The sequence below is a fragment of the Bos indicus x Bos taurus genome, chromosome X (assembly GCF_003369695.1).
Source record: "Bos indicus x Bos taurus breed Angus x Brahman F1 hybrid chromosome X, Bos_hybrid_MaternalHap_v2.0, whole genome shotgun sequence".
NCBI classification, from domain to species: domain Eukaryota; kingdom Metazoa; phylum Chordata; class Mammalia; order Artiodactyla; family Bovidae; genus Bos; species Bos indicus x Bos taurus.
Window position 1 is genome coordinate 39,329,352 of NC_040105.1, and position 19,309 is coordinate 39,348,660.

The 19,309-nt window shown below is 45.5% G+C and overlaps 1 protein-coding gene across 14 annotated transcripts in view; it reads right to left on the reverse strand.

The window, feature by feature from the left end:
- Positions 1-7,653: 7,653 nt before the first annotated feature.
- BCOR (BCL6 corepressor) overlaps positions 7,654-19,309 on the reverse strand; it is a 118,872-nt gene continuing 107,216 nt past the window's right edge. For 11 of the 14 annotated variants that reach the window (XM_027533114.1, XM_027533115.1, XM_027533117.1 and 8 more), the window contains 7 exons: positions 18,921-19,175; positions 14,170-14,336; positions 12,914-13,059; positions 12,432-12,533; positions 12,075-12,231; positions 10,594-10,881; positions 7,654-7,805 (listed from right to left, as the gene is read on the reverse strand). In XM_027533114.1, coding sequence (XP_027388915.1) covers positions 7,742-7,805; positions 10,594-10,881; positions 12,075-12,231; positions 12,432-12,533; positions 12,914-13,059; positions 14,170-14,336; positions 18,921-19,175 — 1,179 coding nt within the window. In that variant the 3' untranslated portion in view covers positions 7,654-7,741. Of the gene's footprint in view, positions 7,806-9,715; positions 10,882-12,074; positions 12,232-12,431; positions 12,534-12,913; positions 13,060-14,169; positions 14,337-18,920; positions 19,176-19,309 lie in introns of those variants that run through there. The other 3 variants (XM_027533122.1, XM_027533125.1, XM_027533126.1) reach the window with 1 other exon arrangement.

Sequence of the window (19,309 nt, forward strand, 5' to 3'; positions counted from 1 at the left end):
TCATGATAATTCTCCCTTAAACACCCTAGCATACATCTTCCAAGAATAAGAACATTTTCTTACAAAACTACAATGCTGTTATCACTCCTAAGGAAATTTACATTTATTCAATAATACCTTCTAATTTATAGTCTTTATTTCAATTTCCCCATTAACTCTATAGTGATAGAAACCACATCATTGGTTGCCTGGGGTGAGGAGAATGTTGAAAGCAAAATGGCACAAGGGAACTTTGGGGGGTGATGGAAATATGAGATTCTTGATTGGGAGTGGTGGTTACATGGGTGTAAAATTGTCAGAACTCATAGAACTGTACATTTTAAATGGGTGTCTTTTATTTTATCTAAATTATACCTCAATGAGATTGAATTTAAAAATTTTTCCCAGTAGTCACAAAAGTGTTTATTAACTATTTTTTCCCTGATCTAGAGAACTATCAAGGTTCAGGCATTGCATTTCATTGTCTTGTCTCTTCAAACTTCTCTAATCTAGAATATTCCCTCCTGCTTTTGTTTTTTTATGGCAGTGATTAAGAAATAGACATAAAGCCAGACCACTTGTTTTGCAGAATGTCCCACATTCTGGGTTTATCCATTTCCTCATGATGGGATCTGGTTCTACATTTTTGACAAGAACATTGTAGAGGTGATGCTGTGTCCTTTTTATTCTTATTCATCATGTTGGGAGGCATATGGTACCATTCTCTTCCTCTCCAGGTGACGCTCACATTGTCAGCTAAAGACTCAGGGTCAGCCATTTCTTTAAGCAACCCCTGGTTCTTGATAGTGGAGAATGGTATTTAGAAACCAAGAACTTGGTCCTGGATGTGTTCATTGCTCCTGGGGTATCAATGTTTTGGCGGCCCTTTTAGTGGGCAGACAGAGCTTGGAAATCCAAGTTGTATTTGTTTAAATATAGAGTTGACAATTCAAATCCAACACCACAAGGTTCTTTCTCCCTTCTGCACATTCCATATTCATATCTCCCTTCTCATACAGAGGTCACGACATTACCAACATATTTATCATTTGCTCTATCTTATAATGTGTATAAAATTATTAAATACTTTCAATAAAATACAATATCAATAAAAGTATCACTACAAGAGATCTGCTAAGTAAATTTCATGATATCTTGCAGTTATTTTTGTCCTTAGAATATATTCCACTACAGATGTACACTCTGTGTACTGTTTAAAACTGACTTGAGCTAATTCTTTTCTCTGTGTGGTAATATTGTCAATGGGATACAAAGTTTCATTTGTTCCTGTTTATATTCAAATTCAGCATGTATCCTTACTCATCTATTTTAGTTTTTTGAAACCTTAAAAATTATATAATAGGCGTACACAGAGTGTCTTGGCCCATTCCTGACTGAGCTTTTGTCATTGAGGACTAGCGTTTGCCACAGTTTCTCTTTCAGACAGTTCTCCAGTGAAGAAGTCATCACCAGATGGTAGAGATAAGGAAGGAAAACAAATCTATCTGCAAGAATTTACAAACTGTATTCGATGAGACAGGATCATTTCAGGGTCTTTTTTTAAGTATACAACTTTTTAGAAAGGGGAATCTAAGCATTTACCTAGTGCCTACTACCTGCTGGGCACTGTGCTTGGTGTTCTCATTTAATCCTCACAACTCAGAAAGACAAGTATTGATGTTCATTAGAAACAACAACAACAAAAACTTATTGTGGAAAATTTCAACCAAGTAGAGAGAGTAGTGCAAATAAACCTCCATGTACCCATCATCCACTTCAATTACCAACTGATGATCAGGCTTGTTTTGTCTATACTTACCTCCTCCTTTCCCCATCTCCTGGATGATTTTGATGCAAAATATCCTGTCATTTCATCCATAAAATTTAAGCATATATTGTTAAAAGATAAGGTCTTTACCAAAAAAAAATATAAAATAAAATAAATAATAAAGCTTGGTGTTCCTATTTCCCTGGTTTTCACAAATATTTCCTAGTTTTAGTTTGTTCAAATCAGAGTCTAAGATCCTTATTATACAATTCTGGTATTTCTCTTAAGTCTCTTGTTAGTCTGTGGTTCTCCCCCACCTGTTTTTTTTTCCACTTACAACTTGAAGAAACCAAATCATGTGCCTTATAGAGCTTCAATCTGGCTTTTGCTGAATGCAGACACATACTGTCCTAACATGTTCTTTTGTCCCTTTTATTTCTGGTAAATTGCAAAATAAATACAAACACTGTCCAGTATGGTAGCCCCTTGCCATACAAATAGCTACTGAGCACTTGAAATGTGGCCAGTCCAAATTGATATACATTGGATAATCCAATAAAATATACATTGGATTTTTAAAAAAAGTTTTAGTAGAAAAAAATAAAAGTAAAGTATCTCATTAATAATGATTTTTACGGGTTTCCCTGGTGGCTCAGTGGTAAAAAATCCACCAGCTAATGCAGGAGACATGGTTTCGATTCATGACCCAGGAATATCCCATATGTCGTGAAAAAACTAAGCCCATGCGCCACAACTACTGAGCCTGTGCTCTAGAGCCAGGGAGCCGCAACCACTGAGCCCACGTGCTGCAACTAAGGAAGCCTGCATGCCCTGGAGCCTGTGCTCGGCGACAAAAGAAGCCACTGCAATGAGAAGCTCCCGCACCACAATTAGAGAGTAGCCCCCAACTTGCTGCAAGTAGAGAAAAGTCCACGTGGCAATGAAGACCCAGCACAGCCAAAAGTAATAAATAAAAAAATGCCAGTCGAGATGTTATACCTTAACAAAAAAAGATTTTTATATCGGTAACACATTGAAATGGTAATACTTTGGATACATTGAGTTAAAATTAAAAAAAATTTTTTTTTCCCCCCACTTTAAAAAATGTACCTGCTAGGGAATTCCCTGGCTGTCCAGTGGTTAGGACTCATGTTTTCACTGCCAAGGTCCTGGATTCAATCCCTGGTTGGGGAACTGACAGCCTGCAAGTGGTGCAGCATGGGCAAAAAAACAAAACAAAACAAAAAACCATCTAGTGAAGAACTAAAGAGCCTCTTGATGAAAGTGAAAGAGGAGAGTGAAAAAGTTGGCTTAAAGCTCAACATTCAGAAAACTAAGATCATGGCATCTGGTCCCATCACTTCATGGCAAATAGATGGGGAAACAGTGGAAACAGTGGCAGACTTTATTTTTGGGGGCTCCAAAATCACTGCAGATGGTGATTGCAGCCATGAAATTAAAAGACATTTACTCCTTGGAAGGAAAGTTATGACCAACCTAGACAGTATATTAAAAAGCAGACATTACTTTGCCAACAAAGGTCCATCTAGTCAAGGCTATGGTTTTTCCAGTAGTCATGTATGGATGTGAGAGTTGGACTATAAAGAAAGCTGGGCACCGAAGAATTGATGCTTTTGAACTGTGGTGTTGGAGAAGACTCTTGGGAGTCCCTTGGACTGCAAGGAGATCCAACCAGTCCATCCTAAAGGAGATCAGTCCTGGGTGTTCATTGGAAGGACTGATGTTGAAGCTGAAACTCCAATACTTTGGCCACATGATGCGAAGAGCTGACTCATTTGAAAAGACCCTGATGCTTGGAAAGATTGCAGGTGGGAGGAGAAGGGGACGACAGAGGATGAGATGGTTGGATGGCATCACCGACTCAATGGACATGAGTTTGGGTGGACTCCGGGAGTTGGTGATGGACAGGGAGGCGGTTCATGGGGTCGCAGAGTTGGACACGGCTGAGTGACTAAACTTAACTGAACTGACAAAAAAGAAATAACCCAAAACACCTCTAAAAAAATGTAGGTACTAGAATATTTTAAATTACACATTTGACTCACATTGTATTTCTAGTGGGCAATGCTGCTCTGGAGGCTCATCCATTTCAGGTTCAATTTTTTGGTACGACTACTTCATAGGAGGTGAAGTGTTTTCTATCAGGAGGCTCAGAATTCCTGGTTGTTCCTTTTTGTGTTTTCTTTCTATTTTTGGTAATGTTGGCATTTATGACTGGTCATTGCCTAGATCTATTTCATTAAGGGTTGTAAAATGGTAACACCTTATATTGGCTGTAATACTATTATAAAGCAAAATATTTCATGGAGGAAAGGCAGAGAAATGCTTCATTTTTTCCCTTTTGCCAGTTTTGAAATAATGAGGTTTTCCCTGACATTCCTCCAAAGAGATCAATGAGTTTGTTTTTTTATATACCATTATGAACTCATGGATTTGAACATATTTAATGTGTACAGTACTCTCACCTAATCAATGAGGGATACATTCCAGGACCCCTCAGTGGATGGCCTGAAATTAGATTTAATGACCCAGTTGGACAAAAGGGCAGGTAGCATATACAGCATGGAAAAGCTGGACAAAGGGATATGTCCTGGGCAGAACTGAGCAAAATTTTATCATGCTACTCAGGACAGTGTACAATTTAGAACTTATGAATTGTTTCTGGGATTTTCCATTGAGTATTTTTGGACCAAGGCTGACCATGGGTGACTGAAACCTCAGAAAGTGAAAACTGCAGATTGGGGGTAGGATGGAGGGGAACTACTCTGTATTTGTTGCAGTTACCCTCATCGATGCTAAAAATGGCCTGTATTTATAGGGGCTTCTCCAAGTTGGCTACTGAATCTCTGACACAGCCCCACCAGCTTATATTGTGTATATGTCCATATTCCCTGCCAACTCTCATTGTAATCAACCATTTCTCAAAGGAACCTCAATTCTCTTTAGTGGGAAAAGGTATTTAGCATCCAGTCTGAGAGTTGTTCGGAGAAGGCAATGGCACCCCACTCCAGTACTCTTGCCTGGAAAATCCCATGGACGGAGGAGCCTGGTGGGCTGCAGTCCATGAGGTCGCTGAGTCGGACACGACTGAGCGACTTCACTTTGACTTTTCACTTTCATGCATTGGAGAAGGAAATGGGAACCCACTTCGGTGTGTGTTTTTTTTTTTTTTTTTTTTTTAATTTTTATTGTTTTGGCATGTGAGATCTTAGTTCCCTGACTGGGGACTGAACCTGTGCCCACTGCGTTAGGAGCACCAAGTTTTAACCACCTGACTACCGGGGAAGTCCCCACTCCAGTGTTCTTGCCTGGAGAATCCCAGGGACGGTGGAGCCTGGTGGGCTGCCATCTACGGGATCGCACAAGAGTTGGACACGACTGAAGTGACTTAGCAGCAGCAGCAGCTGAAGTTGTTTAGTCACTAAATTGTGTCTGATTCTTTTACGACCCCATGGACTGGGTCCCTCAGTTCATGGGATTTTCCAGGTAAGAATACTGGAGTGTGTTGCCGTTTCCTTCTCTAGGGGATCTTCCTGACCCAGGGATCAGATCTGTGACTCCTGCATTAGCAGGCGGATTCTTTACCACTGAGCCAATGGGAAGCCCAATTCAAGATCAGGACTACCGGATTTCTTTTCTTTAGTTTTTGGCTGTGCCACACGGCTTGCAAGATCTTAGTTCCTCGACCAGGGATTGAACGCATGCCTTCAGCAGTGAAAGCACTAACCACTGGATTGCCAGGGAATTCCCAAGGGAATTTTTCTTTTTCTTTAACCTTACCCATCCTATATTTGCATCTCCTTTCTCCCATGCAGAAAACCGCATTTCTCAACCATGTCAAATAACTTCTTTGCTTCATCTCACAACACAAACAGGATAGTCTCAGCATCACAATGCAGACACTATCAGCAAGGATAGGATTAGTGAAAATATACTAATTTATTATTTATTTAAGAGTTTCTGCACTCTTCTGTCCTTAGGGCAAGGGATTATATAGGCACTTTTTTCTGTTTTAAAGTCACTTGAAATAGTTCCTTTCTGTGTGGTTAACTTCCAACTGGATGGTTAGGGTTTGTTTGTTTTTTGACATTGCTTTTGGTTTACAAATATGTAAACTCTCAAGTCGAATCGATATTGCAAGAATATTCAGAGGAGTGAAGCTTCCACCCCTTTCCCTGGCAGCTTGTTCTTTACCCAGAGGTAACCATTTCTAAAGCAAATTAGGAGGCGGGCTCTCAATTCCCTTAGTATTACAGTGCGGATGCATCACTATAACTTCAAACAGGGACCGGCTGATTTGGGTGGTTTCAGCCTATTGCTGTTATACTATTGGGCCAACTTGACAAGGAAGATGTCCAAGGGCACACCTATGGTAAGCATATTAAGATGAGATTTGGTGGGAGTAGGACAAAAAAGTAATTTCCCATCACTTCATGGGAAATAGATGGGGAAACAGTGGAAACAGTGGCAGACTTTATCTTTTGGGGCTCCAAAATCACTGCAGATGGGGACTGCAGCCATGAAATTAAGACACTTATTCCTTGGAAGAAAAGTTATGACCAACATAGATAGCATTACTTTGCCAACAAAGGTCCGTCTAGTCAAGGCTATGGTTTTTCCTGTGGTCATGTATGGATGTGAGCGTTGGACTGTGAAGAAGGCTGAGCGCCAAAGAATTGATGCTTTTGAACTGTGCTGTTGGAGAAGACTCTTGAGAGTCCCTTGGACTGCAAGGAGATCCAACCAGTCCATTCTAAAGGAGATCAGCCCTGGGTGTTCTTTGGAAGGAATGATGCTAAAGCTGAAACTCCAATACTTTGGCCACCTCATGTGAAGAGTTGACTCACTGGAAAAGACTCTGATGTTGGGAGGGATTGGGGGCAGGAGGAAAAGGGGACGACAGAGGATGAGATGGCTGGATGGCATCACTGACTGGATGGACGTGAGTCTGAGTGAACTCCGGGAGATGGTGATGGACAGGGAGGCCTGGCGTGCTGCGATTCATGGGGTCGCAAAGAGTCGAACACGAATGAGCAACTGAACTGAACTGAGGAGAAAAACTCAAAAGAACGGTGGTTTCAACAAAATTGTTTATTTTTCTCGAACATAAAAGGTAGGCAGAGCAGGGCAGGGCTGATGTGATGGTTCCGGACACTAGGTCCTAAGGGGCCCCAGGCTCCTTAAGCACACTGAATGCTCGACTTCCATGCTTCATGGTCCAGGGTGGCTGCTGTGGCAGTAGCTGTCACCACCACATTGTAGCCAGGACACAGGACAGGACGAAGAGCATGCCCTCAATCTTTACACCTTCAGAAGAACCTTCAGAATTCTATTCTATTCAGAGAATAGAACACTTCTATTCTCCACCTGTGCTATGAGGGATTCTGTGCCTGGGAGCCTGCTACGGCTAGTATGATCTCACTTGCACTGTTGTCTTCCCTACGGAAAGCTACTCTACACCCAGTGGGATGTCGTCTCTACTGGTGTTCCCTCTGCTCCCCTGGAGAGGGGCAGGGCGCACCCACACCTACGGCACCTCCTCTTAACCGCTGGGGAGCTCCCTGACATCCAAACTTTTCTAGGCCACGGACAGCTCATTTCTACCTAGAATCAGTCAGTTCTTTAGCTGTTCTCCATCCACGGTTTCAAACACCTGATGTTTCTTACAGTAAGTGTTCTCACTTACCAATGGCTCCTCCACTGCATGAACCATACCTTAAATGTCTCCTAAACCAAGCCCATAACCTCCCCTGCACCCCTTAAACCTATGGCTCCCACCTATTTTCTTCATTAATAGAATGACCTTCATCCAGGAGAGAACCTCAGTTGGTCGCCAGCCCACCCTTTAACTCCAGCCCAAACGCAAATACAAAGAGCCAAATACCTTGGGGTTGTTATTCTTTGCTTTAATTTGGGCTCCTGGGGGCCCCTCGTTGCCTGTAATTCAGGCTCACCAGTCCTCTTTCATTTCAATCATTTCTGCAGGTCTCTTTTGCTTTGTGTGTGACCACTTCCACCTGCTGTCTGAGACGACTTCCTAAAAAACAAAAGTTCAGCAAAACTGTTAACAGGTTTTAACTTTTCGGGTGGGGAATGGGAGAAAGGGTTTGGTTTGGGATGACAAGAACCTCTATTTCTGAAACGTTGAGATTCTTTTTTTTTAAAAACAATCAAAGTGTATTTTTTCTGATCAAAAAAATAAATAATAGCACCCCTTTGGTGGCTCAGTGCAAAAGAATCCACTGGCCAATGCAGAAGACATGGGTTTGATCCCTGGGTCGGGTAGATCCCACATGCAACTAAGTAAGTCTGTGCGCCACAACTATTGAGCCTATGCTCTAGAGCTCAGGAGCTGAGAACACTGAGCTCACACACCACAACTACTGAAGCCTGCATTCTGTAGAGCCCATGCTCTGCAACGAGAGGCACCGAAGAAGCCCACACATTGCAATAAAGAGTAGTCCCTGCTCGTTGCAACTAGAGAAAGCCCACGCAGCAAGACCCAGCACAGCCAAAAATGAATTTTAAAATATGTATTTTTAAAACTAATAAATAAAGTGGATAAATCGAGAACACTGTTCTCTGATTTCCTTGTCTTCAAGATACATCCCAAACTTCATTTGGTACTCACCAACAATGGGCTCCTGATGTGAAGAACCAACTCATTGAAAAAGACCCTGATGCTGGGAAAGACTGAAGGTGGGAGGAGGAGAAGGGGGCAACAGAGGATGAGAAGGTTGGATGGCATCACCGACACAATGGACATGACTTTGAGTAAGCTCCAGGAGTTGGTGATGGACAGGGAAGCCTGGTGTGCTGCAGTCCATGGGGTCGAAGAGTCGGACACGACGGAGCGACTGAACAATGGGCTCTCATCTCACATCTGACAGTACTGCATTTCCCTGTTCCCACAAACGGCTCTTTCCCCACCTGCCAGGTCACAGAGCTTACAGGACCCTTCCCCTCCATACATTAAGACCCCACTCAAGTACATCATCTCCATGGCCCCTTCCATCTGCTCTGCCTAGGTGTTCTCAGAGTTCACTATAAGACTGAAAACCACTAAGCATTCTGATCACAAATGGATTTGATACAAGGAATCTTTGGGAGGGCTGGAGGAATGTGTCAAGGATGACACCAGAACCACTGGATTTAAGAACAGTCTATTGAGGTTGTCATCCAGGCATTACCACAATCACTACTGCATCCCATTACTCACAAAGCTAAAGACCCACTGTTGAAAGGCTGCAATCAGTCCAACTGTCCAACATGTCTCCTTAACCTTATCAGCAGCCTGTAGAGCAGGAAGACACCTCTCCCTCACTCTGCCTTCCAAACCTAACCACGATTCAGAATTCTAGCTGCAAGGGAGTCTAGTAATATTCAGGTTTCTAGCCTCTGCAATGAAGAAAGGAATTAAAAGATGCAGGACGGAAACTGAGTGCCAACTGATAGTACCCAACAGGAATACTGCTGTAAGAAGAGCGAGCAGGAGAATAGCAGAGTGGTCATAACTACAAGCCTTGACTATTGGGCCAAGCAGGTTTGGACTTGATGCTAAAATGTAACAGAAAAACATGAGGTCTGGAGGGAAGTGTGACATAATAAAAGTCCTGTTTCTGAAAAAATACTCCTAAAGATTAAGGGTTAGCCACGATGAAGCTTCTGTGGTCCATCAAGGTCAAAGGCAACGTAAATGTTTTCTAGGCCATCAGAGATCAGGTAGGATCTGAGAACCATCAAAATATATGTCTACGAATTGAGCAATCAGGATAGAACTTCAAATTGTCTTCTGAGTCTCACTTCCCTGAAATCTTCTAGTCTGTTTCAGTTCATAGAGACTATAAACTGTCCTAAAGTTATCTATAGGGAACAGACCATCAACAACACTTAAAAAAAAACCTGCCAACAGTAATGCTTTAGGAAAATACATAGGACACAAGGTACTTCAATTTTCTCCTTTCCTCAACAGGTTTATTGCCTTTTAAGAAAATTTTTGTAAAATATAAATACAAAGGCAGAGAATTTACTTACAAAGTTAAAACACAGGTTTCATACATAAACACACACTTCAGAAAATTTTAGTTTTATGTACAATTTCAAGCAACCTCAACATATTATGTTAGTTTTCAATATTTTACAGGGTACAGAAAAAAATAGCTCAAAGTCTTCTTTAAATAAGAGCATAAAATGTTTAAACATATAAACAATCCGGTTTGATGCGTGAAAACTAATTTCACAGCTTTTAAATTAGGATATAAAAGTTTCATACAATTAGTTGTTGTGTGTGGATATGGTTTGAATGTATATTACATACTACTGGATCACATCCAATAGCATTGACCTGGCCCAAGCAGGTACACTGTAAACAAAACATAAAGTTACAATATCGCCAAGTGCCTTCCCCGAATACAACCCCCCAAACCAACCACACGGTTCTGACCACACTCTCAACAGTTACAGCCTTTGTCATGGGAGCTTTACATGAAATTATGTCAAAGTGTGGAGCTCCTTTTCCTTGTTTTTTTTTTTTCTCCTTAAAAAGAAAAGAAACAAATGTTCTGAGTAAAAACAAACATATCCCAAAGCATGTGTGCACTGAAAAGTAAAGAAACATTTTTAACAACGTCATAAAAACTGACTTAAAAGTTTAAAAAGAAAAAACCTTATTTCTGAGTCCTTCCGACTGGAGTCATGTCTCTTATATAAAGAAGAGAGATTTTCTATGTAATAGTGTCCCTTCTTTACAGAAACCGTCGTATTATGACACATATGCACAAGGTAACACTATGCCACACTGTCCACGGCGGGCCCTGCGAGCTCACCAGTGGTCGTCCGGGCCCGTGTCGCTGGGGTGGAGCCACTCCATGGATGAGCCCAGCAGAGTCTGAAGCTCGTTCGTGAACTCCACCAGATCTAAGAGCTCCTTGCTTTCAGGATTAAAGGCTTCTAGGTCTTTGGAGCATGAGAATAAGAGGCTAGCTGACACTTGCCGGTAGAACTCAGCCTCCGCAATGGTGACAATTTCCACGTTTGGGAAATTGCAGCGAAATATGCGGGAGGACATTTTCAGTTTCTTGAGCACGTCTGAAAGCAATAGCCAGTTCCGAGGCCTGCACCAGAGAAAGGACAGTGGTTTGAGTTTTTGGCAAAATTAAAAGCTCTCCCAACTATGAACTGCCAGTCTCCCAGTGGTATAACAAGGGCCAGTTACTTCTGCTTTGATTACTTCGCTCACTCCACTTTTCACTAAGATCTACTTCTAGCGGCGAACTCTGGACCCATCTGCATGTATTAAGAGACGGTCTAGGACGGATCAGCCAATTTAGACCTAAGTGGGAGCAGCACCCATGAATGAGCCTCGTCACAGGCCGCCCTGGCACCTCTAGAACTGATGGACACATCCCAGGCAAAGGCTTGGTCCCTCAGCTCCAGCCACAACTCAGGTCACCCTGTCCAAGTGAGTCTCTGCCCACCCATCCCCCCCGGTTCTAGTCACAAGGGAAAACTAGTCTGTTAGTGAACCCAAGGCAAATGGCAAACACCTCTGTGATCTTTCCTCTCTTCCGACCCTCATGGAGAGAGCATGAGAAAGAGGCAAGGTTGCCTGTCTTTCCTTTCCTTTCCCCACACCTCCAACCTGCCCCTCAATGTTGCTGGGAGTGAGGCTTTCTCGAAGGAAGGGGATACAACCTTTCCCTGCTGTCCCTTGCCACGCTTCATGAGCTCTATTCCTAAGAGACCGTCAGCACGAGGACAGACGGACAGACACATTCCCAGGCTCATAGTCCAAGGAGGATGCTACTCCTTAAGCAGGGGCCAACACATGGCAGAGCAATGTCTCCTGGCGTGCTCACTCTGGAGGGCTGGGCACAGGGGCGCAGTGGCCTGACTAACGGGGCAAAACTCCATCTGACCCAGTCCGAGGATACAGAAGATCCCAGGTGCCACATAGGCTTTACCTAATCTTACACAAGGAGAGGCTACATCAGTGGACCTTGTGTGCCTTGGAAGGCCCCTACAGTGGTTCTTTGTGGGGGGCTCCCAAGGAGGATCCTTTCCCCAAGACTGTAGTGACTGAAACTACAGTGAGCAATTCCAGCCACTGGCTCTTGTGTCCTTTGGGCTGTGGGGTGTATTACGATGAGGGCAGTTTGCTGGGATCCCCCACCCCAACCCACCCCTTTCCTGGCAAAATTCTACTGCAGTGTGTGAAGTTGGTGGACACTTGGTGAGGAATTCACTCACCCCCCCGACCCCCCGACCCTCATCTGCTGCTTCTCAGTCTCACGCTGGGCATGCTCACCCTTGAGCAACGGACACTTGGACATTATAACACGGCAAGAGGGGGCTTTCTGAGAACTCGAATTCAAACATGTCGCTGCAGGTGTCATTATCATCGTCCTCATCCTCTGGTCCAGGGGGGTTTGCTAAAACGTCATAACCACTTTCATCATCTGGTTCTAAGGGAGGGCAAACGAGAGAGAGAGGTGGGGATCAGTTAAGCCAGAGCAAGATTCCAGCTGTTCTCCAAACAGAAAGTCTTTCCCAAGCCAGCCCTGCTCATGGCACCCGCCCCAAGCCTTCATCCACACTAGAGAGAAAAGTTCTCTTAACTCCTGCACGTCCTTTCCACCCAACTGAAATGAATAAGGCTGCTCACCACACACAGAGCTGCCATAGAAATCCCAAGAGACATTGCTGTTGCTACTGCTGTTGGGGCTGCTGTCATCATCATCGCGACCCTGCAGGTCGTTTAAATAATCTGGAGAGAGAGAGGGAAACAAGGTTAACACCTGCTGGCTAGAGGCAAATGCTGGTGGAGGTCGGGAGAATCTCACGCTGGGGCTGGCAGGTTTATCTCCAGACAAGTCCCTCTGCGCACTCCTCCAGGTATCTAATTGTAAGCTGCATATGCATCTACCTGCCTTCCCGAGTGATAGTCCGTCTCACTGCACCTGCCTGCCAAACAAAAGCTAGGCCTGGCCAGCTCAGAATTCCCCAGCCATCCCATGCAACATTCAAGTATGTATCTGTTTGACAGACTAATGTTACGCCAACTTTCCCAGTAAGTGTAAAACGAGGTGGGGGGAGCCTGGCCCATCTAGATGCCTGAACCAGACCATTTCGTGATCTCTGTCATACCTGTTAAGAACTTTTCCATAAGTTCGCTGTGGGTCATTTTCATGATGGTTCTACCTGAGTACGTCGCCAGGGTGGGGTCAGCACCATAGGAGAGGAGCAAGCGGACAATTTCCAAGTGATCGTTCTCGACGGCATCGTGGAGAGGCCTAAGAGAGGCGCGGGGGATTGATTATACCTGTGGACATGATGTTCACCTCTAACGACACAAAGGCAAAATGGACTGTGTGTGGTCAAGCTGCTGTTTCACCAAGGAGGGGAGTGTACAGTCACTGCCATTCCACACGGGGAAAGTGAGGCACTGTGACTGGCCCACTGTCAAATGATGAATCACTCTATTATTATTTCTACACTTAACCCTTTATAGGACAGATGAAGAGACTATCTCAGGCCTAATTCTCAAATGCAAATCTCTCTTAATCCACTTAGCCTAAGGAGGAACTCAGGCCATGATGAAAACTTTCCCAATGAACTTAAATAGTGACAGACTGTAAGAAGATAACTTATGGGGCGGGGGGGGGGAAACCCCAACATCATGGAAGCCAACATGACAAGCAATTATTTATACCATTAAAAAAAAAAAAAGATTGCCATTTCTAAAAGAAACTAGGGGTAAAGTAGAACCTCTCCTGAAACCAACTTGGAGATCAATGATCAACCCTCTGGCTCAGAAGCAGTCGGCAGGCAGGGTGAGTTCTCCGGAGAGTCCAGAGTCCTTTCTGTGTCTATTGGGATTGGAAACACAACCCACAGTCCCATCTGGAAAGAATGCTTTTTGGAAACCATGAACCACCAAATACATTTCAGTTTTGCTCATTTTATGACTGTCAGGAAAGCCCTAGTGCCCTGCCTCCTGGTAGCATCCCAGGCACAACCCAGAAGATGCTTGGGCTGACTCAGACCTGGGACTCTGGCCAATAAACCAAGGTCAAGGAAAGAGTAGGGGGCCGGGGGTGTGGGTGACCACAGCAGATCCTCTGAAGCCACTGGCCCCGGCCCTGTCTGTACTCCAGGGACTTTCAACGCACGTGTACTTTAAATATGGTGATTGAACAGATGCTGGTAAAGAGTCTGGGGTCATAAAAGGCAACACCCCTGATTATCCATGCAGGTGCAACATTTCCAGTGATTTCTGTCCATGAGAGCATCACTAAGTTTTAAAATTCTATGTAAATTTGCCAGAAAGATGTCTGATTCCATCAGTGTGCTTACATGGTGCTCACACTCCATCTTTCCTCCTGGGGTTCCCCACCACTTACCTGGTCCCATCCTGGGCACTGCAGTTGACATCAGCGCCATATTCAAGGAGATGTCGTACAATATTGAGCCATCCCCTTGCACAAGCTTCATGCAGGGCACAGTAACCCGCGTTGTCTCGATGGTTCACATCACAAATCTTATTCTCCAGGCAGTACAAGACCACTTCCTGTGGGAAGAAAGTAGGGGATGCCATCAGACCACCACACAGTGAACCTTCCAAGGGTGGCCTTTCCATAGCTTGGCAGTGCCCACTTTCAAAAGCATACATCCTTGGATCTAACAGCTCACTGAAGTGCGGTGGGCGTCCTGGTGAGGGGGCAAAAACTTGTGGGAAGGGCTTGGAGATGCAGATAGTGTTGTCTAGGGCTCTGCTGCTCCAGCGGCCTGGCCCAGGGTAAGCTGCCCCTGAACTTCTCCCAAGCTTCCACAGGGCTGCTGAGAGGATCTGGTATGGCCCATACAGAGATGCCACGGCTGCTAACATCTTAGATGACACAAGGCCAAGTATAGACCATTCTCCCTTGACAGGTCTGTTCTGTCGGTGGCAATAGTTGACAACACATGTTTAAGCATTGATGACTGATGCTTAAAGAGAGCGGAAATCCGCTGAAGAACATCCCTCAGGTTAGAGAAGGAGGGACAGACACCCAGGTCAGCCACATCCTCACGCCCCCAGTGAAGACCCCAAATCAGAACGTAGGCCTCAAATGCTATTTGTATGTTCAATACAATCAAACAGAAGCTTTCTCTATCCATCCTCAAGGAATGACACAAAATGCTCCAAATAACCCCGCCCTCTATTATGCCTCATTCCACCCCACAAACTACACATTTCAAGAAGCAAATAAAACGACTCTATCCTTCCCCCTTCCCCGAAGGAGTTCTGTGTCAAGAGTATGCATTAGAATCACTGTTATTAATCTTACTTCTTTGGTGTGTTAAAATATTAATATGAACTGCTCCCAGTTAGCAGAGTGGTAATTTATTCAATGTTTTATTACCTTGATTAAGAAAGTTTTCAAACACATCGAAAGCATTTTGCCACCAGAAAACATGTTATACTTGTTTTCTTCCAAGTCATGCCCAGCAGAGAGCTGTCAGGTTCTGAGAGCCAGGGGTAGGCGGAGTGTGCAGGCAGCCCAATGCTCAGTCCACTTGGTAAAGGGGGACGGGACGGGGTCAGAGCAGACCTTGTGACAACTCTTAAGTAACTCATCTGTGTAACCTAGAACAGGGTCCATTGTTAGGACCTTCAGAGGACATGCCAATCAAAGGTGACCACTCACTTGTGAGTGAACTTGCAAGTTCCATTTGTTTAGTCCATGAACCTAATGGGCCATGCTGGTAAACCTGGCCATCGGTGAGGTCAATGTGGCAGCTCCCTTCTAAAACAAGGGGAGGAAGGGAAAAGGCACGCCCATGAAGGTGTTTCTTCGTTCAGATCCCAACCTGCCAGAAAGCCCACAATCCTCTGGGCTCCCGGGCCACCTATCCTGAGCCCTGGTATCCAGGATACTGCATGAAGCTGCTGCTCCCTTAGCAGGCCCTCAGTAGCCAGACTCAAGTGGACGGCCGCAAGCTAATGGAGCCGTGTGCCCCAGTCAGGGAGAGGCCCCGTCACGTGGCTCCAGATCAGGTCTGAACGCCACCAACTGTTGTGTACAGATCAGTTTACCCCAGGTCCTGGCGGCCTGCCTGGGTCCTACCAGCACGGGGTTTATTTACTCTGACAATCATGGCCTTCACCTGGAAACCTTCATTGCTACCAGGGCCAATTCAAGGGGACCTAGAAATGAAAGGCCATCAAAGCTGACAGGTAAGTCAAATCTCTGTTCCTGGAGGACATCAGCAAAGGTAGCAGGAGCCCCACGGCCCAGTCTGACCTAACTCAACCATGTTGATGCTGCTATTTACACAGTGCTTCTCGTTGCCCCAGATAAGGACATCTTCCGTCATCCCACGGGAACCCAGGAGATGTCAGGAAAGGAAGATAGTACTACCTCATTGAACACTTAAGAGAAATTGAGGCCCAGAGAAATTAAACCCTAAGTTCAATTAACATGAAGTACTAGACCTATAATTCAAATCTTTAGTATCTGGTTGGCTGGCAAGATTCAAAAGGCCCAAGGGATGCAATCTATCCATGATGAGCATCCCACAGGCCATCTCTATTGGGGTCAGTGGGCTAACCACACTCTCCTAGCTGGGAGGGAGTTGGTCTCTAAACGGATGGCAACCACCGTTACCAACAGAGAGAAAGGTGACGAGGTCAGGCAAGTCTGTCTGCCCAACACATCTCTTGGTTTATTTTCTCTGCTAGAAATGGGAGTGTTTGAAGGGCAGCCCACCCATTTCCAAACAAAATCCAACTGTTTTTGTTGGACAACTCTCTGTTAAGCGGCTATAAGCTGAACGCCATTAACCGCAAAATGTAACCATAAAGGCCATAAACCCGACATTGTTAATTAATTAAATGCCTCATTAACTTTTTTAAAAACATGATTTATTCAATTCATAGAAAATTTAACCATTACCACTAAGCGCACACGCATGGGGTTGCACGTTGGCATTTTAGCCTAAGAAGCAGAAGCCTTTTTCTGGAGAGGGAAAGGTTTGAGGTCTCTGGCCACGCAAGTAATCTTTTGCAAGCAGATCTGAAGCCAGAGCATGTTTCTAAACTTCCAGAACCAGATCATTTTGACATAAAGCTCAGATTGCCTTTACTGCACATGGTATAAGCAGAAAATCACCAACAATGAATGGTGAAGACAGAACTTCAGGAAAACCCTCCCCAAGTGCGTTCAAAGCACACCTTTATTTGGTTAAGTAAACTATCTTTCAATGTTAAAAGGTTTAAATTGTCAAATCTCCCAACTGGGCCATCACCCCAACATTTAACATTCTGCCTAGAGAAACCCCAGGAAGTTGGATAAAAAAGTTAAAAGCATTCATCTACAAGTCACAATGATCAGTATCAAAACTGGTGATAATCAGTGTATAACCTACATGTTGAAATGTATATTTGAAGAAAACCAAGTCTGACCACAAACATCCCCATGGCCTCCTGTGTACAATCGAAGGCCAGGTAGGCTAAAAAACATATGGATCAAGTGCCCCTCGGTCCAGACCTCAAAGTCACCAAACCAAAATGGAAACTTTCTTAAAGGACCAACAAGGGTCTCTTGAAGTCTCTGGTCCCAACGGGAGACTGGTGGGAATGATGCCAAGTAGGCTCCCTACCCTACCCCCATACCAGGAGTATATGCTCTCAACCACAACTAGTACTGAGCAAACACTTGGCACATGGGGCCCAGCTTAGGGTTGTGTGCAAAAGCCACTCTGTCCTCCTAGGTGCTGTTCTCTGCTCTTGGGAAAACCACTTGGGTGCTCCTTGGACTTCATCTTAAAGTAACTGCGTGAACCACCAGAAGGCTCTCTCTAGCTAATGGAGAGGTCTCCAAAGACATGTAGATATAACAGCAGCACATTCAAGCCTTGCACTAAGCATAAGTGCTTCCAACTTCCCACCCACAGTCATGCCTTGGGGGGCTGAGTGGGCACATCTCCAAGGGCTTAGGGCATTATGGACAAGGGGACAGGGGTTCCACAGAGCTGGCTGGGGGTGTAGGAGCTGGAGGTGGGGGAGCCAGGGTTCCTGGCCCGCATGGGTCCTGCCACCCCAATGCTAGTCCACACCTCCACGTGCTTGGCCTGCTGAGCCGCATTTTACTGTGACCATTCAACTCCCAGAGAGCTGATGCCAGCTTGAAAAAATGCCTCTGCCCTGTGGGCTATTACATCACAATTGCAGCTGACAAGTGCGGTGGGGGAGGCACACAGGGCAGAAGGAGTCATCTATCTCACAGAGGTTCTAAACTGTAAAAAGGGCAATTCCAATGTGAGCCAGTCTTGGTGAGGAGCGTGGTGGGGGAGGGTGGGCTGTGGAGCCAGACTGTAGACTGCCAGTATCAGTTAACCCCTCTGAGGCTCAGTCTCCTCATCTGGAAGTGGGCTAGTCCTAGCTACTGCCACGTGAAGATGCCTCCCTTACAAGGGTGAAGGGAGTTACTGTGGATCACACAAGCTTAGAAAGATATCAGTTACCTTTCTATCTATATTGCTCTGGCAGTAGAGGCCATGGTTGTCATCAGCTGTGCCAGGTTTGGGTTGGGATACAGCGGTGTGGACCAGGAGTCCTGGTTAAGGACCAAACCTCCTTTACCATCAGCCCTGGGCTCCAGTACCCTCTCTCAAAGAGACCCCTCAGGTCTGCCCCATCACCACCCCTACTCTGCACAGACATTTCCCGCTGTTACCCCACGGTGGGGGGGGGGGCATCACTCTGCCTCCAAACAGCGCAGCAGCCAAAAGTAGAGTTAATAACTTCTCTACCCCTTGCTAATCAGAATCCAAATGGGCTCATTAAAATTCCCCTAGTCGCCAAGCCCTGGGTTAGGTCAGATTTTATATCAGAGATAAGTGAGCCAGACTGGAAGATGCCGAAGCAGCCTACCTGCCTGAACACGAAGCAAACATCAGAGAAGCCTTTCTTTTCACACCGCGACTGAACAAGCCACCAAAGAGCCAGCAGCGTGAGCGGGGGCTAACGCAAACATCCCATTGGAACACCCAGCCCAGCCCCAAACGTGGAGGAGAGTTGGGCTCTGAGGTTCCACCCTCCGCCCCCGCCAATGGGGCCCCCACCCCCGGAGCGGCAGCCGGTATCCAGCACACCCACGAGGATGCTCACCTCGTAGCCCAGCCGGGCAGCCCGCTGCAGGAGCGTCTCGCCTGCATTCTTATTGACAATAAGCCTCCGCGCTTCTGGTGGCATCGGGCGGGACTGGGTGGCCTCCGGCGGAGAGCTTGAGCAGGGCAGCTGTGACGTCTGCGAAACTGGTAGCAGTGGTTGCAAACGGTCCAGCGGCTTCTGGTCTTGCTTGGCCGGTGACAGATCATAGTCGGAACTGGGCTCGGGCCGCTTTCGGAATCTCCGGACGGTCACCTACCAAGAAAGCGGGCAGCGCACACATTGTGGGATGTCCTTCCGCCATAGCGCTTTCCCCCTCCTCTTTTGTGTGGGTGGGGGGGGGGGGGGGGGGGCGGGGAGAAGGGGTTGTGTTTCTACTAGCCGGAAAC